Source organism: Heloderma suspectum, chromosome 10 (assembly GCF_057233095.1).
Source record: "Heloderma suspectum isolate Gila_16-S chromosome 10, 16-S_ref, whole genome shotgun sequence".
Lineage (NCBI taxonomy): Eukaryota > Metazoa > Chordata > Lepidosauria > Squamata > Helodermatidae > Heloderma > Heloderma suspectum.
Genome location: NC_139467.1, coordinates 953,405 through 980,812, shown reverse-complemented (window position 1 = coordinate 980,812; position 27,408 = coordinate 953,405). Strand labels below are relative to the sequence as shown.

General features: G+C 56.9%; 1 protein-coding gene across 1 annotated transcript; it reads left to right on the top strand.

Annotated features, from left to right (window-relative positions):
- Positions 1-1,591: 1,591 nt before the first annotated feature.
- DHX34 (DExH-box helicase 34) lies at positions 1,592-27,408 on the top strand. Its single transcript, XM_084814436.1, has 17 exons — positions 1,592-1,862; positions 1,950-3,091; positions 15,481-15,792; positions 16,355-16,612; positions 17,334-17,436; positions 17,995-18,212; positions 19,119-19,293; positions 19,637-19,836; positions 20,365-20,466; positions 20,742-20,963; positions 21,983-22,156; positions 22,417-22,534; positions 24,490-24,587; positions 24,675-24,950; positions 25,261-25,434; positions 25,622-25,799; positions 25,990-27,408. The coding sequence occupies exons 1-17, from the start codon at positions 1,592-1,594 to the stop codon at positions 26,130-26,132; spliced, it is 4,164 nt and encodes a 1,387-aa protein (XP_084670562.1). The 3' UTR covers positions 26,133-27,408.

Here is a 27,408-nt window from a genome sequence, read left to right as displayed (position 1 = left end):
TCAAAATTCCCTCCTATCTCGGACGCATCTTGCTTACCCCAAAAAGGCCTCAGCTCCCCTTTTATGTGGTCAAACTACTCCTTTTTTCTTCCCTCTATTTCCAGACAGAGGAGTCCCAAACCACAACTTGTTCTTATCTATGATCTCTTACTTTTTGCCCAGTTTCCTTATAAGGAAGACACAGTTGATAAGGCTGGAAGGTTGTAAAAACATCTCTTATCAGCATCTAGCAAGCTTCTAATACAGTGGATTTTGCTCCCCTACTTGCCCTGTTGCACCTCAGCATTAACGCCCCCATAAGCACCATTTCTTACCCCCTTAAACTTTAATCTCCCTGTATCCCACGTTATACCCAAATGCAAACTGCAAAGGCCAAGACAGTCCTTACAACTGTGTGTGAAATTGCGCCCTGAAGCAGCCACGCTGGCCAAGACCACCCAGGCAGAAGAAATTCTGAAAGACGGATGGGAGCTGACTTGCATGTCTCTCATTTTTTACGGGAGCAGAAATCTGGGTCAATATAGGCAAACTAGGCGATCGTGTAGGGCACCAAGTTAAGTGGCATGTCAAATAAGAGGGGGGAAATACAAATTAAAAACAACTAAAAGATGTAATTACTTCAATTCCCATGTGCATACAGGGGGAATACGACTGAGGCTGCGTTGGTGAGTGAGGGACCAGCTGGGGATGGTGGGCCTAAGTCCAGCTGGCCGCCCATCTTCCTTTGGCACCCAGCCCTCCCGCAGGCGACGTGGGATCTGCTCTTGCCCCGTTGCTGCTCCCGCTTGGGGGCAGGCAGTGCAAGGCTCCCCGAGAGCAGCCGCTTCCTTTTCCCTCAGAGGGCCGAGCCTAGGGGCAGGCGGTGCCTTGTGGGCCCTGTCGCCCCGAGAGTGCAGCTGGGACCCTCCTTCCAGTGCTGTCTTGTCTCTGTTGTTTTTATCAGGCTGCAGGAATGATTCTGAGCGCGTGGAGTTAGCAGCTCAGACTCTGAATGGGGCAGCCAGAAGTGGGAAGCTCAGATATGGCAAGGCTGTCTTCTCCAGACGGTGGCGCACAGATGGCTCTCCCCGGAGGCCCCCCTCTCCCCCCCCCCCGTGCGAACCCAGGTCTCAGCGGAGGAGGAGAGTGTGGGCTGTGACCAGAGGGATGCTAGAGTCCCGCGCATGGGAAACGCTAGAGTTGGCTGTGCAGTTGGCTATGCGTGATAGCCTACTAGGAGGGCATCCCCCCAAGTTCTTGTTTCAGACTACCCACTATGATTCCCACTTGGCTCCTCCATTGATACTTGTAATTGTGCGGAGTAGCCGTTTTCCTTTGTAGCCTGAGAGTCTCCGAGGATTTGCATTTGTAAAGAGCCTGGTCGTTAACTAACAAAGCAGCGAGCCTGAAGCCTAGTATCTTAGAGTGTGTTGACTGCAAAGGGAGAGAACCAAGGGACTTGACACAGACCTCTGTGCCGATACAGTTTAGTAAAAAAACACACACATACCATTTTGGACACTTTTTATTCTAAATGATATTTCTGCTTCTGAAGCTGCGGGGGGGGGGGTGAACGGGGTTGACTCTTCATTAAATGGAAAATAGGGGCAAAATGCTTCCCCAAAACCTCAGCCTAGATCTGCCCTTGGGTTTGGGGGTGCTGATTACATGGTTTGCCCAGGGGCCGGTTGCTGGCAGCTGGTCGAGGGCCGCCCCTGGGGGCGGACTGCCTGCCTGGAAGGGGCCCGCCTTTGCGTCCACGGGAGTGTCTGGATGCAAGGCGTTCGCTGCCCCCTGGAAACTCCGGGATGGAGGGCCGGCTGCCCAGCTGTTAAATCCCCACCTGTGCGCACACACGTCGAGACACGCGGCTTATCCTGGGGGTGGGGGGAAGCCCCGCGGCGTGCTCCGCTGCTAACCACTGTCGCCAAGCAGCGGAAGAGGGGCGGGACATTAGCGCCACCCTGCAGCGCAGACCAGTGTCCCGCAAGCGGAAGGCGGACGTCTGCAGGCGAGGAACCGGCGCCCTTCTGGCCGGTGCTGCGATCGAAGCCGCGCCCTCGGCCCCCCCGCTGGCGCTGCGTCCCGCGGCATTTCCCGACTCCTGGAAAAATGCCGCCGGGGGCCGCCCGCCCGCCCGCCGGCTCGTGCCGTTAGCGGCTGCTCGGGGCTGCCGGTCCCCCGCCCGCGTCACAGCGAAGGTCAGCCCGGCCGCCGCCGCCGCCGCGCCGCATCACCCGGCAGCTGCGGCGCCCCGCCCGCCCGCCCGCGGGGCCCAGGACGCCGGGAGCAGCCAGGCACCCGGGAGTCGCCCTTCCCCCTGCGGCCCAGGCAGGCGCGCCCTGCCGACGGCGCGCTCCGCCGCGCGCGCTCCGCGGGGGTCCGCGCGGAAGTTCCCGCGAGGCGAAGGACGGGGCGCGCGCGGAGAGGGCGGGCCGGCGCGGCCTCTGCGCAGGCGCAGGGCGCCGCCGGAGGAAGGGCGGCGGCGGCGGCTCGTAGCCCCGGCGGCCGAGTCAGCGCCGGCCGCCCGGCCATGGCGCGCGAGGAGCGGGGGGCCCGCCGGGCCGGGGACGAGGCCGGGGACGAGGCCGGGGCCGCCGCGCAGGCGCTCCTGGAGGGCGTCTACCTGGCGGGCCGCGGCGCCGCGGAGCGGGGCGAGTTCCGGGCCTTCGCGGCGCGGCTGCGGCGCTTCCGCGGGCCGGGCGCGGGCGCGCCGCCCCGCGAGTACGACCCGCGCGGCCGCATCAGCCTGCGGCTGCCGGCGCGGGCGGCGGGCGGCGCGGCCCCGGGGCCGCTGCGGGAGTTCCGCCGGGCCCTGCTGCACTTCCTGGCCTTCCGCCAGCGGCGGAGCTTCGCGCGCCTGGCGCGGCTGCGGCGGGCGCGGGCCGCCCTGCCCGTGGCGCGCCGCCGCGAGGCGCTGCTGCGGGCCGTGGCGCGCAGCCAGGTGGTGGTGGTGGCCGGCGACACGGGCTGCGGCAAGTCCACGCAGGTGCCGCAGTACCTCCTGGCCGCCGGCTACGCCCGCGTGGCCTGCACCCAGCCGCGGCGCATCGCCTGCGTCGCCCTGGCCGCGCGGGTGGCGCGCGAGAGCCTGCAGCGGCACGGCGCCCAGGTGAGCGGCGCGGAGCCCCGCCGTCGCGCGTGCCGGGGCCGGGCGGCGGGGCGGCGCGGGGGCGCGCGGGGCGGCGTCAGCCCCGCGGGGCGCCCTGGGTGCACGCGGCGCTTCGCGGGGAGCCGGGGCGGGCGGGCGGCGCGCATCCGAGGTGCGCCGCGGAGACGAGAAGCGGGCTGTCGGGACGCACAAAACGTTTCATTGCGGGAAGCCCGGTGCGTTTCGGCCTTTTTCCCATTTTCGGCCTTCTTCAGGGAGCTGTAACGCTAATGGTCATAAAAACTACAAATAGGATAGCACGCAGAAGTAAAACGTTACTAAAATACAAATTCCTACAGGGGCTTATGCGTGTATAACATCCTCATAAAAACATATAAAATCCACTTATGTACTAAGGATAACATATAAGTTCATACTTACTGGAGAAAAAAGTTGCAGAATTTTTCACAAAAGACTGTTTCCTGTGTCAATCTACTGGCGACTGGTAAAGAGATTTCTGGAATCTTATATTCTTTTGTCCATTTTTTCCCTAGCTCTGTCAGGTGTCTCCATGTTGATGTAATCCAGCCAAGGCCCCGAAACTGAGCTGTAGCCTGTACTGTGGTAGCTAGGGAGTGTGTGCAAATCACCCACAGGTCTTAAGAGTGGTGAAAATTCAAGGTCTTCATTTAAACCACATGAAGAGGGAGCATTCAGTTCCAAAATCCACCCAGCTTCTCTTCTCAACAGATATTTTCCTTCCTTGATGTCAAGCTTATCCAGTGCCTCCAATTTTAGATCTGTGGGAGAACGCTGCTGTTCTGCGAAATGGCTTACAAGTGGGGCACCTGGTCTGTTCTTAACGTTACTCAAGTGCCTCACTGTTTTTTCCGCATAACGCTTAAGGCATTTACACTGGACAGCATAAACTACAAAGGCATTACTGCAGGTAGTGAGATGCCTCAAGTGGTATATCGGTTGGAGGGGTTTTCAGATTATATATTTCAGAGGTGTACTTGCAGCAGCTGTAGTGTCTACATGGTGACGGCCCTAAGGCATGGAAGCACCTGGCAAGACATTGACTAAATTTCTGTTGTGTTCTTTAAATTCACTTATCAGAAAATTTCTGATATTCTTGGTTCTTTTAAAAGAAATCAGTGGTTTCTCTTGGCAACCTGAAATATATTGTATTATATGCCAATATCTTTTTATGCTCCTTTGCAATTTGTTAGTAATAGGGTCAAATGTTAAAGCAGAGTTGATTTGGTCTGAGGATGTTCTGTTTGTACCTACTAACAGCTCAGCTTGTGGTCTTTTTTTCTGCCTTTTTAAAGCCCCATGTAGGCTCAGGGTTTCCTCATTCCCTTAAATCCATGGAGAGCATGTGTGATTCCTGTCTGAGTCGTAGAAACTGTCTGTGTGGGAAGTTATTCCTTGGGGAGCTGGGTTGTGACCTATCATATTTCAGATATGCCCAAACGTCAGTGGGCTTTCTGTAAAATGTAGTGGCAAGTTGTTCCCCCTCCTTTCTCACCTTGAGATCTAAAAAGTGAACTTCCAGGGTGTCAGAATGAAGGTCACATTTGATGTTTTCATTCCTGGTATTTAGCCACATTGCAAATTGTTGCAGCACCTTCTCACTCCCTCTCCAGATGGTGAATAGAGCATCCGTATACCTCAGCCATATCAAAATGTTTTGTTGTATATTGGCCCTTGGGTGAAAAAAGTTCTTTTTCATGTTCGGCCATATATAGGTTGGTCACTTCTGGGGCCGTAGAGCAGCCCATGGCAACCCCTTTGGCAAAGGGCTGTTTCTACAAGGGACAGAAGAAAGTGGGTAGAGGATGTTTTTCTGTTCTTCTATCCAATGTTTGTTGTATAACTTCTAGGGCATCTTTTTGAGGCATATTGGTGCATAAAGATCTTGCATCCATGGTGATCAAAATAGCCATCTCTACATTAACAGTTTTGATTTGATGAATGAATTCGGAGGAATCATGTACATAGAATGGTATTAAAGGTGTGAAAGGCTTCATAGAATCATAGAATAGTAGGGTTGGAAGGGGCCTACAAGGCTATTGAGTCCAACCCCCTGCTCAATGCAGGAATCCAAATCAGAGCATCCCTGACAGATGGCTGTCCAGCCTCGTCTTGAACGCCCCCAGTGTGGGAGAGCCCACCACCTCCCCAGGTAATTGGTTCCATTGTCGTATTGCTCTTACAGTCAGGAAGTTTTTCCTGATGTTCAGCCGGAATCTGGCTTCCTGTCACTTGAGCCCATTATTCCGTGTCCTGCACTCTGGGATGATCAAGAAGAGATCCTGGCCTTCTTCTCTGTGACAACCTTTCAAGTACTTGAAGAGTGCTATCATATCTCCCCTCACTCTTCTCTTCTCAAGGCTAAACATGCCCAGTTCTTTCAGTCTCAGTTCATAGGGCTTTGTTTCCAGTCTCCTGATCATCTTTGTTGCCCTCCTCTGAACCCTCTCCAGTGTGTCTGCATCCTTCTTAAAGTGTGGTGCCCAGAACTGGACACAGTACTCCGGATGAGGCCTAACCAGTGCTGAGTAGAGGGGAACTAGTACTTCCCGGGATTTGGAAGCGATGCTTCTATGAATGCAGCCCAAAATAGCATTTGCCTTTTTTGCAGCCACATCACATTGTTGGCTCATATTCAGCTTGTGATCAACAACAATTCCAAGATCCTTCTCACTTGTAGTGTGGTTGAGCCACGTATCCCCCATCTTGTAACTGTGCATTTGGTTTCTTTTTCCTAGGTGCAGAACTTGGCATTTATCCCTATTAAATGTCATTCTGTTGTTTTCTGCCCAGCGCTCCAGTCTATCCAGATCACTTTGAATTTTGTTTCTGTCTTCCAAAGTCTTAGCTATCCCGCCCAATTTTGTGTCATCTGCAAATTTGATCAGCATTCCCTGCACCTCCTCCTCCAAGTCATTCATAAAAATGTTGAAGAGCACTGGGCCCAGGACTGAGCCCTGCGGTACCCCACTCGTTACCTCTCCCCAGCTTGAGAAGGTCCCATTGATAAGCACTCTTTGAGTCCGATTCTGTAGCCAAGTGTGGATCCACCGGATCGTTGTTTCATCTAGCCCACTTCCAGCTAGTTTGCTCATCAGGAGATCATGGGGCACTTTGTCGAAAGCTTTGCTGAAGTCGAGGTATATGATGTCTACAGCATTCCCATGGTCCACAAGGGAGGTTACTTGTTCAAAAGATGAGATCAGATTCGTCTGGCAGGACTTGTTCTTGACAAATCCATGTTGGCTTCGAGTAATCACGGCATGGTTTTCAAGGTGCTTCCAGATGGATTGCTTTAGAATCTGCTCCAGACTTTTCCCAGGGATTGATGTCAGACTGACTGGTCTGTAGTTCCCAGGTTCCTCCTTTTTCCCCCTTTTGAAGAGAGGGACAACATTAGCCCTCCTCCAGTCATCTGGCACTTCCCCCGTCCTCCATGATTTCTCAAAGAGAATAGACAGCGGTTCTGAGAGTTCTTCTGCCAGTTCCTTTATGACTCTAGGATGCAGTTCATCTGGCCCTGGAGATTTGAACTCATTCAGAGTAATTAGGTGTTCCTTGACCATATGCCTGTCGATCTCAAGCTGCAATCCTGCCCCTTCAGCCTGTACTTCGCCTTTGCCAGGGGGGTCATAGACCCTCTTTTGGGAGAAGACTGAGCCAAAGTAGGGATTGAGCATCTCTGCCTTTTCTTTGTCATCTGTTATCGTTTTGCCATCCTTATTTAATAGCTGAACCACCATTTCTTTCCTCTGCCTTTTACTATGCACGGAGCTGAAGAAAGCCTTTTTGTTGTTTTTAACATCCCTTGCTAACCTCAGCTCATTCTCAGCTTTAGCCTTCCTGACGCCATCCCTGCAATTCTGTGCTATCTGCCTGTACTCTTCCTTTGTTGCTTGGCATTCTTTCCACTTCCTATGTGTGTCCTTTTTTGTTTTCAGGTCATCCCTAAGCTTTTTGTGAAGCCACATTGGCTTCTTCTGTTGTCATAGAATCATAGAATAGTAGGGTTGGAAGGGGCCTACAAGGCCATCGAGTCCAACCCCCTGCTCAATGCAGGAATCCATGTCAGAGCATCCCTGACAAATGGCTGTCCAGCCTCGTCTTAAAGGCCTCCAGTGTGGGAGAGCCCACCACCTCCCCAGGTAATTGGTTCCATTGCCGTATTGCTCTGACACTCAGGAAGTTTTTCCTGATGTTCAGCCGGAATCTGGCTTCCTGTAACTTGAGCCCATTATTCCGTGTCCTGCACTCTGGGATGATCAAGAAGAGATCCTGGCCTTCTTCTCTGTGACAACCTTTCAAGTACTTGAAGAGTGCTATCATATCTCCCCTCAGTCTTCTCTTCTCAAGGCTAAACATGCCCAGTTCTTTCAGTCTCTCTTCATAGGGCTTTGTTTCCAGTCCCCTGATCATCTTTGTTGCCCTCCTTTGAACCCTCTCCAGCTTGTCTGCATCCTTCTTAAAGTGTGGTGCCCAGAACTGGACACAGTACTCCAGATGAGGCCTAACCAGTGCTGAGTAGAGGGGAACTAGTACTTCCCGGGATTTGGAAGCGATGCTTCTATTAATGCAGCCCAAAATAGCATTTGCCTTTTTTGCAGCCACATCACATTGTTGGCTCAGATTCAGCTTGTGATCGACGACAATTCCAAGATCCTTCTCGCTCGTAGTGTGGTTGAGCCACGTATCCCCCATCTTGTAAGTGTGCATTTGGTTTCTTTTTCCTAGGTGCAGAACTTGGCATTTGTCCCTGTTAAATGCCATTCTGTTGTTTTCTGCCCAGCGCTCCAGTCTATCCAGATCACTTTGAATTTTGTTTCTGTCTTCCAAAGTATTAGCTATCCCACCCAATTTTGTGTCATCTGCAAATTTGATCAGCATTCCCTGCACCTCCTCCTCCAAGTCATTAATAAAAATGTTGAAGAGCACTGGGCCCAGGACTGAGCCCTGCGGTACCCCACTCGTTACCTCTCCCCAGTTGGAGAAGGTCCCATTGATAAGCACTCTTTGAGTCCGATTCTGTAGCCAACTGTGGATCCACCGGATCGTTGTTTCATCTAGCCCACTTCGAGCTAGTTTGCTCATCAGGATATCATGGGGCACTTTGTCGAAAGCTTTGCTGAAGTCGAGGTATATGATGTCTACAGCATTCCCACGGTCTACAAGGGAGGTGACTTGATCAAAAAATGAGATCAGATTTGTCTGGCAGGACTTGTTTTTGACAAATCCATGTTGGCTTCGAGTAATCACGGCATTGTTGTCAAGGTGCTTCCAGATGGATTGCTTTATGATCTGCTCCAGAATTTTCCCAGGGATTGATGTCAGACTGACTGGTCTGTAGTTCCCAGGTTCCTCCTTTTTACCCTTTTTGAAGATAGGGACAACGTTAGCCCTCCTCCAGTCATCTGGCACTTCCCCGGTCCTCCATGATTTCTCAAAGAGAATAGACAGCGGTTCTGAGAGTTCTTCTGCCAGTTCCTTTATGACTCTCGGATGCAGTTCATCTGGCCCTGGAGATTTGAACTCATTCAAAGTAATGAGGTGTTCCTTGACCATATGCCTGTCGATCTCAAGCTGCAATCCTGCCCCTTCAGCCTGTACTTCGCCTTTGCCAGGGGGGTCATAGACCCTCTTTTGGGAGAAGACTGAGCCAAAGTAGGAATTGAGCACCTCTGCCTTTTCTTTGTCATCTGTTATCATTTTGCCATCCTTATTTAATAGCTGAACAACCATTTCTTTCCTCTGCCTTTTACTATGCACGTAGCTGAAGAAAGCCTTTTTGTTGTTTTTAGCATCCCTCGCTAACCTCACCTCGTTCTCCGCTTTAGCCTTCCTGACGCCATCCCTGCAATTCTGTGCTACCTGCCTGTACTCTTCCTTTGTTACTTGGCCTTCTTTCCACTTCCTATATGTGTCCTTTTTTGTTTTCAGGTCATCCCTAAGCTTTTTGTGAAGCCACATTGGCTTCTTCTGTTGTCTTCCACCTTTTCTTCTTGTTGGAATTGTTTGTGATTGTGCCTTGAGAATTTCCTTTTTTAAAAGCTCCCACCCATCTTGGACTCCTTTTCTTGCTAGCATTGCTTGCCATGGGACCTTACTGATAATTGTTCTGAGTTTATGAAAATCAGCTTTCCTAAAATCCAGGGTACGCGTTTGACTACACTTGGCTTTTGCTTCCCTTAGAACCAAGAACTCAAGTACAACATGGTCGCTTTCCCCCAGAGTTCCTGTAACTGCTACTTTCTCCACTAAGTCATCTCTGTTGGTTAGGATCAAGTCAAGGATAGCCGATCCTCTAGTTCCTTCCTCTACTTTCTGTAGGAGGAAGTTATCCACCACACAAGTCAGGAATTTCCTGGAGGGGCCATGTTTTGCAGAATTTGTCTCCCAACAAATATCGGGGAAATTGAAGTCCCCCATTACTACTACATCATGCTTCCTTAAAACATTGGCTATTTGCTTTTCAAAAGTTTCATCCTTGGCTTCTCCTTGATTGGGTGGCCGGTAGTAGACTCCGACCACCAGGTTCCTTTTATTCTTTGCTCCATTTATTTCAACCCAGATGCTCTCGATGGGGCTACCAAGCTCCTCCTCCTGTATTTCTGTGCAGAGATATGTATTTTTCACATACAGTGCAACCCCGCCTCCCTTTCTGTTCCTCCTGTTCTTTTTGAACAAGTTATATCCTTCAACTGCTGTATTCCAGTCATGAGAGTCATCCCACCAAGTCTCAGTTATACCTATCAAGTCATAATTTCCCTCCTGTATTAAGAGTTCAAGTTCGTTCTGTTTGTTTCCCATACTCTGGGCATTAGTATATAGACATCGAAGACCATGTGCTTCATAGTCTGGCTTTCTTCCTACATGTGTCTGAAGACTATTATTGGGCGCTATCAGCGCTGTTCTCTCCATTGCAGGGCATGCGCCTACGTCCATTGTTACCCCCAACATTACATCTCCCTTCCCCGTAGGATTCAGTTTAAAGCCCTCCTGATGAAGTTCTTCATGCTGTGGCCAAACACATTCTTCCCAGCCTTTGTGAGGTGCAACCCATCCCTAGCCAACAGCCCATCTTCCAGGAAGTATAGCCCGTGGTCCCAGAATCCAAATCTCTCTCGTCGGCACCACCTTCGTAGCCAGTCATTCACCCGGAGTATTTTTCGTTCCCTTTCTATCCCTCTTCTAACTACTGGAAGGATGGATGAGAAAACTATCTGGGCCCCAAAGTTCTTGAGTTTCCTTCCCAAAGCTTCAAAGTCTGACGTGATCTCTTCGTAGCTCCGCTTGGCGGTATCATTTGTTCCCACATGGATGAGAAGAAAGGGATACCTGTCAGTGGGCTTTATGAGTGCAGGCAACCTTTCAGTCACGTCTCTAATCTGTCCTCCTGGGAGACAACATACCTGGCGAGTCCACGGGTCTTCACGACATACTTGGGTCTCGATCCCACGCAGCAAGGAGTCTCCCACTACTACCACTCTTCTTCTTCTTGTAGGCCTGGGTTTCATCGCCTCTGTTTGACTGACCTTTAGCCTCTTGCTCACTCTCATTCAGGTTCCCCTGTGATTCTTCCTCTGCAGGCTGTCCTCCAGTCTCATCTGCAAGTACCTGGAATCGGTTCCACAGCTCCACCGCTTCCACTGGTGCAGAGTGGCGTCTAGTTCTTCTTCTCCTAACTGTCACCGTTTTCCAAGGAGTATCCTCTACTCCATTTTTCTTCTCCTCAGCATTTCCCACTTCTGCCTCATCTTGCTGTTGCTCTTCAAGCTTCTGGTCTGCCCTTTGCTGCTGTAGTTCCCCCATTCTGTCCAAGAACTCTTCGTGTTTTCTTATTCCCCGGAGGGTTGACAGTCGCCGCTCCAGTCCACTTACTTTTTCCTCCAGCAGCGTGATCAACTTGCACTTGTTGCAGGTTTAGGCCATGTTGTTCTCAGGCAAGAAAACAAACATGGCACACACCTTGCAGGTCACCACCACTGGGGAGTCTTGTCCTTCCATAGCCCCGTTTCCCTTTTTGTGTCTAGCTTTGTGATTGTTCTAGACTAGCCTGTGCCTGCTCCTCTACTCAGTAGAGATTAAAAGCAGAGTCCCACTGGTGTGGAAGTGTGTGTTACAAGACAAATAAATGGGAAAAAGTTAGTTAAAAAAAAATGTTAGGGGCCTCCCCCTTGACCTCCCCTGCCGAACTCCCCTGGCCAACTCCTGTTTGCTCCCCCCGTTCGCTCGCTCTGTTCGCTCGCTCTCTGGGAGCTTGCCTGCTTCTGTAGTCCCTGGACCAGCTGGAGCAGCTTGCTCTGCTCTGCTCTGCTCAGCTGGGAGGCGGGAAACAGACTGAAGCTTCCCGCCCAGTCAGCTGCTGGGAGTACTCAGGCCACACCCCTCCAATTCAGTTGGAGCTCTCAGAAGCTCCTGGTGAGCTCACAGCCAGTCAGAAGGATAAAGGGCAGCGCCCTGGGCTTCCTGCAACCCACTTACCTCTTAGCCTCTGTCTCCTTTGTCTCCTTTGTCTCTTCAACCACTGCAACTCCCCTGGCCAACTCCTGTTTGCTCCCCCTGTTCGCTCCCCCTGTTCGCTCGCTCTCTGGGAGCTTGCCTGCTTCTGTAGTCCCTGGACCAGCTGGAGCAGCTTGCTCTGCTCTGCTCTGCTCAGCTGGGAGGCGGGAAACAGACTGAAGCTTCCCGCCCAGTCAGCTGCTGGGAGTACTCAGGCCACACCCCTCCAATTCAGTTGGAGCTCTCAGAAGCTCCTGGTGAGCTCACAGCCAGTCAGAAGGATAAAGGGCAGCGCCCTGGGCTTCCTGCAACCCACTTACCTCTTAGCCTCTGTCTCCTTTGTCTCTTCAACCACTGCAACTCCCCTGGCCAACTCCTGTTTGCTCCCCCTGTTTGCTCGCTCTGTTCGCTCGCTCTCTGGGAGCTTGCCTGCTTCTGTAGTCCCTGGACCAGCTGGAGCAGCTTGCTCTGCTCTGCTCTGCTCAGCTGGGAGGCGGGAAACAGACTGAAGCTTCCCGCCCAGTCAGCTGCTGGGAGTACTCAGGCCACACCCCTCCAATTCAGTTGGAGCTCTCAGAAGCTCCTGGTGAGCTCACAGCCAGTCAGAAGGATAAAGGGCAGCGCCCTGGGCTTCCTGCAACCCACTTACCTCTTAGCCTCTGTCTCCTTTGTCTCTTCAACCACTGCAACTCCCCTGGCCAACTCCTGTTTGCTCCCCCTGTTCGCTCGCTCTGTTCGCTCGCTCTCTGGGAGCTTGCCTGCTTCTGTAGTCCCTGGACCAGCTGGAGCAGCTTGCTCTGCTCTGCTCTGCTCTGCTCAGCTGGGAGGCGGGAAACAGACTGAAGCTTCCCGCCCAGTCAGCTGCTGGGAGTACTCAGGCCACACCCCTCCAATTCAGTTGGAGCTCTCAGAAGCTCCTGGTGAGCTCACAGCCAGTCAGAAGGATAAAGGGCAGCGCCCTGGGCTTCCTGCACCCCACTTACCTCTTAGCCTCTGTCTCCTTTGTCTCCTTTGTCTCTTCAACCACTGCAACTCCCCTGGCCAACTCCTGTTTGCTCCCCCTGTTCGCTCGCTCTGTTCGCTCGCTCTCTGGGAGCTTGCCTGCTTCTGTAGTTCCTGGACCAGCTGGAGCAGCTTGCTCTGCTCTGCTCTGCTCAGCTGGGAGGCGGGAAACAGACTGAAGCTTCCCGCCCAGTCAGCTGCTGGGAGTACTCAGGCCACACCCCTCCAATTCAGTTGGAGCTCTCAGAAGCTCCTGGTGAGCTCACAGCCAGTCAGAAGGATAAAGGGCAGCGCCCTGGGCTTCCATCAACCCACTTACCTCTTAGCCTCTGTCTCCTTTGTCTCCTTTGTCTCTTCAACCACTGCAACTCCCCTGGCCAACTCCTGTTTGCTCCCCCTGTTCGCTCGCTCTGTTCGCTCGCTCTCTGGGAGCTTGCCTGCTTCTGTAGTCCCTGGACCAGCTGGAGCAGCTTGCTCTGCTCTGCTCTGCTCAGCTGGGAGGCGGGAAACAGTCTTCCACCTTGTCTTCCACCTTTTCTTCTTGTTGGAATTGTTTGTAATTGTGCCTTGAGAATTTCCTTTTTTAAAAGCTCCCACCCATCTTGGACTCCTTTTCTCATTAGAGTCTCTTGGCATGGGACCTTACTGATCATTGTTCTGAGTTTATTAAAATCAGCTTTCCTAAAATCCAGGGTACGTGTTTGGCTACACTCGGCTTTTGCTTCCCTTAGAACCAAGAACTGAAGTACAACATGGTCGCTTTCCCCCAGAGTTCCCGTAACTGCTACTTTCTCCACTAAGTCATCTCCTTTGGTTAGGATCAAGTCAAGGATAGCCGATCCTCTAGTTCCTTCCTCTCCTTTCTGTAGGAGGAAGTGATCCGCCACACAAGTCAGGAATTTCCTGGAGGGGCCATGTTTTGCAGAATTTGTCTCCCAACAAATATTGGGGAAATTGAAGTCCCCCATTACTACTACATCATGCTTTGGGGAATGATCCACACACTGGGAGAGTGGTTCCAGTACTGAATTGCATCCCAACACTACTGTGTTGCCGAGGGAGGGGGGGACTCCCATATGAATTTTAGCAAGGTATACAATACAGGAATTCTAGGGTTGGTTTTATATAGAAACCTGTATTCTCCTTCAGTTATATAACCCAGGCATAATCCCCCGTCTAGGATTTTTTTAATATCTCCCTCGTAATGACTAGTGGGATCACTATTACTTGCCATATATGAGACTGTGTCAGGTAGCTGTCGGAGTACTTCTTTTTTGTAGTGCATGCTGTCCTGAATAACAACAGCTCCCCCTTATCTGCTTCTTTTATCACTATGGCGGAGTCCTGTGCTAGATTCATTAGGATCTTCCTTTCCTCATGCTTGGTATTATTCCAGGGATGTGCAGTTGTTTTTTCTGTCTTCTCAAGGTCTCATAGAGCAAGCTTTTCAAAGACTTGTATTGCCGGATCCACTGGAGGGGGAGGCATAAATTTAGAAGGTGGTCTGAACCGCACTTTGGTGCCTGTAAATTTAGACGTATTGGACCCAAAGTAATGATGTAATTTGATGTTGCAAAAGAACTGGAAAAGGTCTAATCTGGTCTGTACTGGATCATGTAGAGGAGTGGGTATGAAAGATAATCCTTTATCCAGGACAAGTTTCTCTGCTGGGGAGAGTGTTCTGCTCGAGAGATTTATGACTACCGTCTTCGCAAAGAACAGGCTTGATGAGTCCCTGCCCCGAGGAGGCTCCAATCTAATGTTTGTCACTGGGGAAGCAACAGCGGAGGGGTGGGAAGTGGCCAGCAGAGGCCAAGGGGAGAAGGCTGTGGCGGTGCGTGGGTCCCCCGTGTGCGGAGGCAGTTCCAGGCCCCATGACCGGAGCAGAGGGTGGGAGGGGGGGCTGTGCTGGGCCTAAGGGTGGGCACAAGGAGACAGTGGGCTTTGAGGAGGGGTGGGGAGGAAGCCAGGGAGGGGCATCACACAGGCCTTCCAGGAGGCAGTTCCTGGCAGGGCACCTGTGGACGGTTGAGGGTGGGTGAGCGCTTTATTTAAGAGAAGACCCACCTTTGCGCTTGTTAGCCAGAGCCCTGGAAGGCAGGCGGAAGCATGATTCTCACTGATCAACTGAACTGGGTGCAGCTGTAGATCTCTGTTGCGGTGGGGGGGCGGGGTAGAGAATCCCTGGCAGGGCTGGTGGCTGGAATCTCCCTGGCAGGGCTGGTGGAGCTCTGGCCCTTCCCAACTCACCCACTGGCCTAGTGAGGCACCAGCTCCCTGAGCGTCTGCACTTCATGGCCCTGGCCCTGATTCTACAGACGGGGGGGGGGCTGGGGAGGCAGGGCGTGTCTGGGTGCGGGCTGGTTTCAGGACTGCGTCCTTCCTCTCGTGGTTGGGATGGGATCTTTGCTACGGGAGAGGGTTAATTAGCAGCCTCCCTTGGGGGCAGGGATCAGGGTGCCCCTGGGTGTTTGCTGCGTGGGGTGTTCCCTCTCGGGGGCCCACTTTGTGCGTAGCAGCCGCTCGAGAGCTGAAACGTCTGGTCCCTGTTCTCCATGGGGAGCTGGATGTGAGAAGGGGCTTCCTCCGCAGTGGGGCTGGCTTGAGCCATCCTGGCACAGCACCTTCTTACTGAAGTACTTTTCAGAGCTGAATAGTACAGTCATGAACAAGATGAAATGATACCCCCACCCTCTTCTGAGGTTTACTCACCTGGTTGAACCTGTCCAAAACGTGCTTCCCACGTGCCCCTGCGCCCTAGCAGAGACCGGCTGCTTGCACAGAGCCTGGGGCGGGGGGACCTGGCCAGGGGCGGGCTTCCCCACCTCCTGGGTGATTGGCGCAGCCGCTCCCTCCGTTTCTGCCCCACGCAGGTCGGCTACCAGATCCGCTTTGAGAGCACGCGCTCGCCAGCCACGCGGATTGTCTTCCTGACGGAGGGGCTGCTCCTGCGCCAGGCCCAGCGGGAGCCCAGCCTGCCCGGCTACCAGGTGCTGATTGTGGACGAGGTGCATGAGCGTCACCTGCACGGCGACTTCCTCCTGGGCGTCCTGCGCCGGCTGCTGCCTGCCCGGCCCGACCTCAAGCTGGTACTCATGTCAGCCACCATCAACGTCCAGCTCTTCGCTGACTACTTTGGCGGTGCCCCAGTGGTGCAGGTCCCGGGGCGGCTCTTCCCCATCACGGTGAGATGGAGCGGGGGAAAGGGGCGGCAGCGGCACCACGGTCCTGGTCACGGCCTGAGCTGCCACAGCTGCCCCTGGGGCGGCAGAGCCCTGTGGATGACGGCTCTGCGACTTGGTTTCCCTCCTTGCGGCCAGGCATCCTCCCCAGAAGCTGGTGCTCCACAGGCCGACTGGCGAAGGCACTCTGGTGCTGTGACCCGCAGCCTTCCTCTCAAGCAGATGCTGCAGATGAGGAATTGGCGTGGAGAGCGCAAAGGAAGGGGGTGGGGCGGGGAGCATCGCGGCGCACTTTTGCTTTAGTTAGCGGCTCGGGCCGGGCAAGCCATGAGGAGCAACAGTTACGCTGCGTAGGAGGCAGAGGGTTTGTCTTGTACTCTGACCTCTCTTCGGTCGTCTGAACTTCCCCATTACTGAGCTTTGGCCAGACACTGTCTATGTGCTTCCGGCATTCCTCTCTAGCAAGGAGGGCCAGGGTCTCCGTTCGAAGGGGAGGCCCAGGCAGCCGAATTCAGTGTGGGCTGTACTTCACTGCTTGCCTTCTGTCCACCGCCCCCCCCGCCAGGTCCTGTATGAACCCATCCGGCCCGCGGAGAGCACCAGTGGGCGTAAGGAGCGCCTGGACCCCCGGCCCTTCCTGCGGGTGCTCCAGGCCATAGATCACAAGTATCCCCCGGAGGAAAGGGGAGATCTGCTCATCTTCCTGAGTGGCGTGGCTGAGATCGGGGCTGTTGTGGAGGCTGCGCAGGCCTATGCCACCCACACGCAGCGCTGGGCAGTCCTTCCTCTTCACAGCACCCTCTCTGTGGCCGAGCAGGACAAGGTGGGCTGGATGGGGAGGCAGGACTGGGAGGGCCAGGCAGGAGCCTGGGGCTGGGCCTCTTGCCCCACCCAGCTTCTGAGAGCTGTGGGTGGAGTAGAGGCGAGGGGTTTTGTGCAAGGGCTGTGTGTGTGGGGGGGTGGGATGTGTATTTCACGGAGAGTGCTTGGGAAGGGCAGGCTAGCAGAAGCCTTGCAGCGTCAGCCTGTGGGGTGGTTCGGCATTTTGCCATCCCTGTCTATGCCAGTTGCTCCGTGCTTCACCTGCCGGTGTCGCGGTCCGGTGTGAGCCTCGGCCGTGGCTCCCTCCCTTCCTAGCACGCCAGGCTGCGTGGACGTGTGCGTGCGCCAAGAAGGGGTCCAGCTGCTAACAGAAACCTCTGCAGAAAACACTGGCCACATCCGCAGGGATTGTTCTCCCCACAACAAGGGCTTCAGCTGGCACTCAAAGTAGTTTGTTTTTTGTTTGTCAAAAGAGTTTCAGGCTGCCCTTCAGCAAATCTGCTAGTTTTGTTAGCTAGCGACTGGCTTACTCTGTCAAGCAAGGTGAGGGGCGTTTTTAAAAAAGATCAAATAAATTCTCGAGGCTTTTATTACCCGTAGCCCCGGAAACTGGGAGGACACCCACGGCCCTTGGGCCTGCTGCACGTGGGTGGGCTCACGGGGTGCAAATCCCCTTTTTCTTTGGATCCCACCCCCTGCTCTCCTCCCTGCTTTTCTGGCAGGTATTTGACATGCCTCCACCAGGAGTCCGAAAATGCATCATCTCCACCAACATTGCTGAGACGTCGGTGACCATTGATGGTGTCCGGTTCGTGGTGGACTCGGGTAAGAGCCGACTTCTCTGGCCCTCGGCATTAGCTGTACCCTGGAGAGCTGCTCAGCATGCGATGAGCTTCTGGCCCTCATTCCAGCCTGTATGTGGGTCTGGTAGGAGGGGGAGAACTGCATCTCCCTGCCTGGGGTACGAGCAGGGCCCTTCACGTCCGCACTGTGAGATGTGGAAATGGGGCAGAAATGGGATCCTCGGCATTCTTTTTAAAAAGCAAGGTTCTAGTCCTTCAACTTTAAAGAGCTCTGCCAGGCAAATTCCCCAAAGCTAGGGTGGGGCTGAGTCAGATCTCTAGTGGGTCAGGAAAGGGTGCGGGGATTGGCTGGGACTTTGCTACTCTGTCTAGTTTTGTGTCTTTTCCTTGCAATGACTGCAGGCGGCATTCATTATGCAAATGTGTGTAACTTGCAGGATTAATTTGGGCCCGAGCCCAGGTGTTGCTGGTGGCCTCTCCATCTGCCCTTGGCATCCCTTCCCAGGAGGCCTTGCAGCTGGCCGCCACTGCCTCTGCCCCCTCCAGCATGACCACCTCCTCTTGGCCTTCTGTCTTGCAGGGAAGGTGAAGGAGCTCAGCTATGACACCACGGCCAAGCTGCAGCGGCTGCAGGAGTTCTGGATCAGCCGAGCCAGTGCTGAGCAGCGTAAGGGCCGTGCGGGCAGGACGGGGCCCGGTGTCTGTTACCGGCTCTATGCCGAGTCAGACTACGATGCCTTTGCGCCCTACCCCGTGCCAGAGATCCAGCGGGTGGCGCTCGATGCCTTGGTTCTACAGGTGAGAAGGGAGCGGCCGGGTCGGGCCGTTCTCCATGGGAGGCCAGGCCTCAGCCTGCCTCTCCCTCTGTGTGCTCCTGACGGCCCCTCCCTTCACAGGCCCAAACCTCCCAGCATCACCCTTGGGTGGAGAGTCCGGTGTGCGGATGTGGCTGCTGGGGGAGGCAGGAGGTCCTGGCCGGTCCCCAGCGCCCTACGGCCGAGTCCCGTTCTCTCCAGAAGGAGGGGCTGCGGCATGGGCTCTGCCTGTGCCGAAGGCCCCAAGCTTGAGCCTCAGCTGCTCCAGTCCAGCAGCCAGGGGAGAACGCCTCCTTGCCTGAGGCTCGGAGCGAGACAGTCCTGAGTTAGCGGCACCGGGGACTGGCTCGGTTCAGGAGCCTCTCTGGAGGAAGCGGGGCTGTCGCTGAGCAGCAGAGTCCTTGCCTTGCCCGCCAAAATTCCTGGGTTCTGTTCCTGGCATCCCCAGAGGTTGTTTTTTGAAAACATGGGGAGCAACCCCTCTCTCTGTCTGAGACAGACCTAGGCAGCACTGGCTAGATGTCCCACACTCTTACTCGGTGTAAGGCAGCTTCCTCTCTTCCCTAGAGCCGGAGTATGGAAGCCTCTAAAAGGGCAGTTTGTGCCATACTCTTGAATGATTTGCCTGCTGCCAGTGGAGGGCTTGTGCTCCCCCCCCAGCTGCCTCTGATTCTGCAAGGAGGAACTCCTCAAATGGCTGGGGCGGGGCGGGGCGGGGCAGGGGGTGGGGGAAGGCCGGCAAGTGCTCCAGAACGTGAGGCATCTGAGTAGACAGTTTGGAGGCCGGGCAAAAGGACCTGGTGTTGCTTGCATATGTTTGGCTGGAGCTTGTGTGGATGCTGCTTGAGAAGGGAGGGACCCACATGCCACCTCTCTCCTCTGGGTCTAGATGAAGAGCATGGGGCTGGGTGACCCCCGAGCCTTCCCTTTCCTGGAGCCCCCCCCATTGTCCAGCCTGGAGACAGCCGTGGGCTACCTAAAGTACCAAGGTGCACTGGACGCGGAGGAGACCCTCACACCCATCGGGAGACTCTTGGCTGAGCTGCCTGTTGACGTGGTGATTGGTGAGTGGGGAGGGCAATGACGGGAGTGTGACCCTCTGGGGCTGTGTCGAGCAGGAACTGGACCGCCTTGGCCTGTTTAGCTTTGCTGGGCTGACTGTGCTGGGTTGCTACAGCCCCATATCCAAGTGCCTCTGAGCATGTACAGAGTGACCTCACAGCACTGAGAAACTGCAGCTCCACCCCCCCTTTACAGGGCAGCTGTTGAGCTTCTCCAGACTGTGAATGTTGTGCTGTGGCAGGGGTGGGGTGGGGGGTGGTTGGCACGTTGAAGTGAGGGCCGCAGCTCTGAGCAGGGCCGGAGCAGGCCTCCTCGCAGGCTGAGGGCCCCTCTGTCCATCTGCAGGGAAGATGCTGGTTCTGGGGACCCTCTTTGGACTGGCTGCGCCTGCACTGACCACTGCCGCTGCCCTCAGCGTGCCCTCACCGTTCCTGCACAGCGGCAGCGGACGCAGCGACCCTGACTGGGCCACCGCCCGGCGGCCCCTGGAGAGCCCACTGGGGGACGCGCTGACTCTGCTCAACGTCTTCGACGCCTGGGTGCAGGTGGGGGAGGCACGGGACCGTGCCTGGCGCTCCCGGCTCTTCCCCCTCCCTGGCTCCAGCACCTGAGGGTTAGGAGGCATCTGGAAGAGGTCGGGGGGCTTCATGTGCTCCTCTGCTGTGGCCTGCTCCCGGGCCACCGGCGTTGGCCGCGGAAGTTTGCTGTGTCCTCGCTGTGCCACGTGCCGGTTCATCTGGCCTGGCCTCGCTGCGGCCCCCTGAGGCCGCTCTTGGTCTTCCTGCGCAGACAGGGGAGTGAAGGCTCAGGCAGAAGCGCTCGCACAGGGCCCCTCCACCCCCAGGAGACGGCGCTACCTGGGGGTTGCTCAGCAGCACCTGCAGCCTTCTGGCGGGCACTCGGCGCGGATTCGGCCCAGGCGGGCACAGTGTGTTGTGCCCTGCGACGGGGAAGCCCTCTGGGCTGGCTGCTCAGGGCTGGGCCCGTCCCTCTGGGCTGGCTGCTCAGGGCTGGGCCCGTCCCTCTGGGGCGGCAGTGTCCTGATGGTGGTGCTTGTCCTTCCCATCTGGCAGGAGAAATCCAAGAATCGCGGTGGATCCCGCCGCTGGTGCCGCCGTCGGGGCTTGGAGGAGCACCGTCTCTACGAGGCAGCCAACCTGCGGCGCCAGTTCCAAGTGGGTCTGGAGCTGGGAGGGGCCGTGGGGCAACAGGGCTGCCAGGCTGGAAGCAGGAACCGGCCAGGCGCTGAACGCCTTCTTGCTGGGGCACCAGGCCAGAGCGAGGGGGGCGGGGCGAAGGGAAGGGAAAGGAAAGGAAGGGAACCCCCTGGGACCCGGCCTTCAGAGAAAAGGGGTTGGGGCAGAAAGGGGTGGGGGGGCAGTATGTGGCAGGACGCTGGTCGGCGTGTGTTTGCTGGGAGTCAGCCATCCTCTTCTTGTGTCTCGGCCAGGAGCTGCTCCGGGACCACCAGCTGCTGGAACCTGCTGCCCAGCCCAGAGACTCCTACACGCGGCAGAGCCGGCGCCGGGAGCGCCGGGAGCTGTACAGGCTCAAGCGGGAGCACGAGCAAGGCGAGGGGCGGCGGCGGAAGGTGCTGCGGCTGCTGGAGGAGGCGGCGGCCGGCTCTTCCTCAGGAGACGAACGGGAGGCCGAGTGTGGCCTGGACATTCAGGTGCCTGGCAGGAGCGCGGGGCGGGGGGGGTGCGGGTTAAGAACGCCAACAAGCTATGCCAGGCCCGACCATGTTCAGGCTGCAAGGCAGAGGTTGAAGGCCAGGACTCCTTGGGCAGCTTCCTCTGGAAGGCCGGGCCAGCTATGGAGCTGCTCTGAAAAAGGCAAATTCCACATTGGGTATCGTCAGGAAAGGCACTGAAAATGAAACGGCCGTCTCACAAATCTGTGCTGTGACCTCACTTGGAGTCCTGTGTCCCGTTCCGGTCACCACACCTAGAAGGGGCGTTTGTCGAGTTGGAAAGTGCAGAAAACAGCCACTAGACTGGCCAAGGGGCTGGAGCATCTCCCCTCTGAGGGAAGGTTGAACAGCTGGGATTGTTTTGCTCGGAGACATGGCAAGTGAGGGGAGACATGGGAGAGGTGTACAAAACAATGCCTGGTGTGGAGAAAGTGGGCAGGGAGGCAGTTTTCTCCCTCTCATAATCCCAGAACCCACTGGGGACACCCCATGAAGTTGATTGATGGGAGATTCAGGGCAGGTACCAGGAAGGACATCTTCGCACAGCGCAAAGTTGAACTATGGAGTTGGCTACCACAAGATGTGATGGCTTTGTAAGGGGATTAGACACATTCCTGGCGGCTAAGGCTGCTAGTCCGGATGGCTACGTTACCACCAGAGCCATCATGCTTCTGCGTGCCGCTTGCTGGGGAACGTGAGCGTGAGGGGGCTGCTGCGCTCCTGTCCTGCTTGGGGGCTCCCCCCCGGGACCCCCGGTTGGCTGTGGTGGGAACAGGATGATGGGCTGGAGAGGTCCCCTTGGGTGTGATCCAGCTTCAGGGCTCTTCTGAAGTGCTTACGGGGTCACCTGGATACCGGGCACAGCCTGGGCTTGGGCTTCTGGCGGGAGGAGAGGGTGCTGAGCTGCTCCAGCTGGCTGCCCCTCAGTGCAGTCTTCATCCTGTGGTGGGGTTGCATCGCCTGCCCCCCCCTTTGGTTCCATCCATCTTTGCTTCCAGGATGTGAAGTTTCAGCTGCGGCACAATGTGGACGAGCTGAGGGCAGCCTCCTCCCTGGCCCAGGCGCTCTCGCCTGGCCAACTGGCCCTCCTGCAGCTGGTCTTGGGCCGAGGCCTCTACCCACAGCTGGCTGTTCCGGATGCCTTCAACGAGACCCGCAAAGACTCAGAGCAGGTGAGTGTGTGTGCGCTGTTCCCCACCCCAGGCGGCTGGCCAACCGGCACTGCTGTGCCCGACCTGCGGGTTCCTCTCCCCAGCTGCTGGGCCATCTTCAGGGGGAGCCAGACAGGGGCCATGGCCTGGGGCTGTGGAGAGGGGAGGGGAGGGGGCCAGGCGCCAGGCTGCATGACATCCCTGGTCTTTGTGGGGCCTTGAGCCTCCAGGGGGAGCTCTGCTGCTCCACTCTGAGCCTGCTGCCTGCGATTTGCTTCCAGGTCTTCCACACCAAGGAGAAGGCGGGAGTCGTCCTGCACCCCGCCAGCGTGTTTGCCAAGTCTCCTGAGCTGCTGCAGCCGGGCCAGGAGAGGGGCACCGAGCCTGGGGGTCACAAAGGTAGCAAAGGGCAGGTGCCACTTCTCTTCTGTGGGCAACGCAGAGTAGCTCTGCTGAGGGTGGTGGCGGCAGCAGCTTTGGTCCTGGCTTTGGAAGATGGGGGCAGGTCGCTAGCCAGGTGGAACATCCTGGAGTCCGGCCGGGCCAGGCCGGGTGGGGGAGGGCTGTGGTTGTGTTGCGGGGGGGGGGGGGGGCTGGCTGGGGCTTCGGTACTTTTCTGGGAATAAGCAAACCAAGCAATGTGGAATTTTGGAGCCATGGGATGGGGGAGGTTTATTTTCACACCCAGGTTTATTTGGGGGGGGGGGGATTATAAAAATTAAAATGTAGGCACAACTTCTTTATCCAGCCTAATTAGTTTAAAAATATATTACATATTTATGAAATTTTAAAGTGTCTGTGCCTTCGTTTTATTTAAACGATAACTAGACGTTCATTCAATGTTTGAAAGGGAGTTGCAAACTGCTGCACCTAAAGGTCTCAGACACAGCGATCCTACGACCCCTCGACAGAGTCTGGAGGGCCATAAGATGCTTCGGATTCCTGAATCCGAGATCAGGGGCAGCACTCCAACCTCGGACCCAGGAATCTGAGCTCCGCCTCCCTCCCCCCCTCCCAGCTGGCACCGACAGCACCGAGCCATCTGCCTCTCTGAGCTTACAAAAGCAACCTCAGAGAGGAGGGAAAGGGGGGTGCCTGGGGGCGGGCTGGGGAGGCTGGCTTACGAGGTACCCCTGGGCCTCCCAGCCTCCTTCTCTCCCACTCTGATGCGCCCCAGCTAGCCAAAAAAGCCTGTCTAGCCAAAATACAGAGTGGGAGGAGCATGGAGGCGACGATCGCCTCCACCGCTCCCCCACTCCGCACGGATGGTGAGTTTGGGAGCTTATGGCCATCCTGATAGGGTTGTGCCCTAAGCACATTTGGGAGGCTTTGCCAGTTGAGAAAACAGGAAAGAAAGCTGGGGAAAGTAACTCTGTAGGAACAAAAAGGAAGATTCAGCTGGGATTGGAAGCCTCAGTGTGACCACACAGAGACTTAAGCTCCTTTGTGAGAAAATATGCAGTCCTGTAACGTCATTCGGGGGTAGCAGCACATCTGGACGTTCAGTTTTGCTGTATAATGATGGTGCACTCTTGCTGCGAGGCTGTAATCCTGCATGCGCTTACCTGGGAGTCAATGCCACTGGACTTGGCAGGACTTGCTAAACCTGTGTAGGGTTGGGTGCCACAGACCATATTCTGCTGCTCTCGTTGGGTCTGCTCCACCAGAGCAAATATGCATCCTTGAAAGCCGTTGCAGAACTCGGATGTATGTCTCTCATCCTCCTCGTTGTCTGGGGGCTTCGTTGAGGAAATCGGGGGCGGGGGCCGCCAGCAGCTTCTCTGCTCTGCCCCATGCCCGTCGGCTCCTCGCTCGTGGGCCCTCCCAGCACCCGTTTTTACTCCCTGATGCCGAAGGTGGTGGCATCCCGTTGGCAGTGAGAAGCATCAGGGCGGCGGAGGCAGCCTCGCCCCCGAGGCCTTGCTGGGCACCCTTGGCAGGCCGGAGGGCAGGGCAGGGCACAGCCCGTCTGGGTGCTGCGTCCATGGCTCCCTTCCGCCGTTCTGCTGCTGTCTGACGTTGGGGGGGTCTGCAGGGCCTGTGTTTGGGGCGCTCCTGGAGCAGGCAGCAGCTGCAGTCGCAGGGCTGCTCAGGGTGCTCGGCTGGGCTGGGGCCGCCCCAGAGGCCGTGGTGCCTGGGCCGCAGGTGGTGGGACAGCTGCTCTGGCCCCGCAGCAGCGCTGGTTGGGCCCTCCATCCTCCCTGGGCTGCATCGCTGGAGAGCGCCAGGCTCGGAGGAGCCGGCAGCAGGTTGGGCCCCGCACCTTCCGCAGCAGCCAGCTGGTCAGGCCAGCCCCGCGCTGCTGCTGCTGCTGCTGCTCCTGCTGCTGCTGAGGGACACCCCTTGCTTTGCAGAGGGCCTGAGCAGCCGCCACCAGATCCTGGCCTTCGTCTCGCTGCTGGAGACCCACAAGCCCTACCTGGTGAACTGCCTCCGTCTGCCAGCACTGCAGGTGAGGGGCCTCCTGGGTGGGGCGCCAAGCCCCCTGCTCCCTCCCAGCGCCCCAGCAGGCACCCAACTCCCCCCTCTGCTCTCCCAGGCCCTGCTGCTCTTGGCGCACTCTCTGGACACCAGTGCCGACTGCACGCGCATCGTGGCTGACGCGTGGCTGGAGTTGCGGATTCCCGCGGCAGAGACAGCCCTGCGGATGCTCAGCACAGCCCTGCGCCTCCGGGCCTCCTGGGAGAAGGTCCTGGGCCAGCAGCTGGAGAGCCGGGCAGGCCGAGGCAAGGAGGCGGAAGCTGAGGAGAAGTGCCCCAGCGCCCGAGAGGTGCACCAGCTCACCCAGGAGCTGCTGAAGTTCCTGAAGACTGAGGTGGGCTTGCCTGCCCTGGGGGGACTGGCTGAGGTCAGGGGGGTGCTCGCCTGGGAGGAACCGGAGCCCCGTGGGAGAGCCCCATGGGAGAGCCCCTGCTGTGCTTGCGGAAGGGCCCCGCTTCAGTCCCGGCAGGCAGGCAGGCAAGCATCTCCTGGGGAGGGGCAGCAAGCCTCCCTCTCTGCCTGGGACCCTGGAGGGAGACCCTCTGCCAGTCGGAGTACCCTGTGCTGGGCTTGGCGGACCCCTGCTCTGCCACTGGAGAAGCCCCCTTAGCCGGATGGGCTTGCTTGCTCCCTCGTCTCGGCAGGCGCAGTACAGCCTCCGGAGAATGACGCCCCTGGAGCGGCAGAACCTTTACGTGGGACCACAGATGGTGGCTGCAGACGGGCTTCCCTCCCTCTTCCAGGGGGCAGAGATGGTCCCGGACGAGGTGAAGGGCGGCCACAGGGTTGGCGACTTCCTGACCTTCAACTGCCTGGCAGTGAGTAAGGGTGTGTGTGAGCAGCGTTCCCACCATGAGTGTGCATGAGGTCTGCATCTCCATTCCACCCGAGTAGTGGGTGGGAGGGGGGGGTGGGCGCCCGCCAGCCAGCCAGCCAGCCAGCCAGCCAGCCAGCTGGCCTACTGGCCAGAACCTGCCCAATGGCTTGGAGCCCTTCCCTGTCTAGCTGCGGCCTTGGCCTGTCTGTGGCCTGCAGGGGGACGGAGACCTCTACAGTGACTGCCTGCGCAGCTTCTGGACATGTCCGCGGTGCGGCCTCTACATGCCCTTCACCCCGCTGGAGCGGGTGGCCCATGAGGACACTTGCCACTCTCCGTGCCCAGAGGGGGTGCCCAGCCCCGAAGGTGAGAGCCTCGGGATGGGGGGCAGGGGTGGAGGGAGGGAGCGCAGCATTTCCACAAGGGCTTGACAGGCCCCTTCGTTTCCCCCAATGTCAGCCTTGGTTTCCCCCTCCTCATCAGCAGAGTGGCTTGATCTGGGCCTCGCAGTCTGGGCCAGGAGGCGTTCCTTACCCTGCCTTCCTTGCGCCCCCAGGCCCTGCAGAAGGTGCAGCGGTGACCTCTTCTGGCGCCTCCAGCCTGCAGCAACCGTACCACTGTGCTGTCTGCCAGCAGAGCCTCCTCCTCACCCCCACAGAAATCCTGCGGCACCGGAAGCAGCACCAGCCCCCACCCTGAGAGTGGCGGCTCTTGCAAGGGCCTTGCAGGGAACATGAAGCCTGGGCGGGGGGGTGGGCCGGTACCCTGACTCTCTTCCTCCACTGTCTTCACCCGGGGCTTGGAAGTGCCTGGACGTGTGCGGCATCCTGGAAGGGGTTCAGTGAAGATCTCTGTGTTTGAATGGAATGAAACCCACGCTGCCTCCAGGTGTTCGGCAGGGAGCTTTGCCTGGCCTTGGGCCTCAGGAGGAGTCCCGCCTGCGGTGGGGAGGGGTCGGGCGCAGCGGACGCCCCCCCCATGTGGCTGGCGCCTCTGTCTCCCAGTCTGGTTAGGGGTGGGGGTGGGAGTCCGGCTTCGTGTGCCTGTGAGGGGGCAGCAGGCAGGCTTGTTCTCTCCTGCTGCACAGGCTGATCTTGGGTGCCAGCTGGCAACCTCGCCCCTTCCGGGCAAGGGCGGGCACCTTCACGGCCGTGGACTCTGGGGGCCTGAGGTGTGCCCACCCAGGGTCTAGGCTGCCTCACTGCCTGGAGCCCCCTGGTGTCCCCACTTTGGCAGGGAGGGACGTCTTTTTCCACAGCAGGAACCACAGTCCCTCCGGCTGCAGCATCTTCTGCAGGCTCCCCCCCCCCCGCCACTCAAGCCTTCCTTCCTCGGGTCAGGGGCTGCTTCAAGCCCTAGTCCCATGCAGATCCCCTCCAGCTCATGGGGCAGGGCGTCTCGCAGAGCAGGGGGGCAGCCAGCATGGCTGTGACCAGCACGCTCCAGAGATCTCCTTGGGTGCTTCTGGCTGCTTTAGACGCACCTGGGAACGTTGCGCTTCAGTCTGGATCGGAACTGAAGCCAGCTGAAGGCGCCCCAAGTGGGTGCCTCCCTGGCCCAGCACCGGCTCGTTCAGCCTGGCCTGCTGCGTTTCCTGAGAAAGCTGGAGGAGTCTGTAGAGCCGCTGTGCCCTGCGGTAGCTTCTGGGTGGCGGGGGAGCGAAACGGCTTCCTCTGTTGCTGCGTCAGAACATAAGGGCTGCAGCAAAGACTGGTAAGCCTGGGTCAGCCCAGACGGAAACGCAGCTGCGCAGTCTCTGGCACGGCGCGGCCCAATATAACGCAGCCCAATATAATGCGGCCCACAGTTGGGCGGATTTTTGATCTGAGCTTCAAGGATGCTTAGCTCCCAGAATGCCCTGTGTGCACAGTTAGGCAGTCCCTGTAAAACGTCGCCCCCAAAGCCACAAGAGACAAGCTTGCAGTGTACTTTTTCTGTCCGTTCAATTAAAAGAAATTGCATTGATTGAAACTGT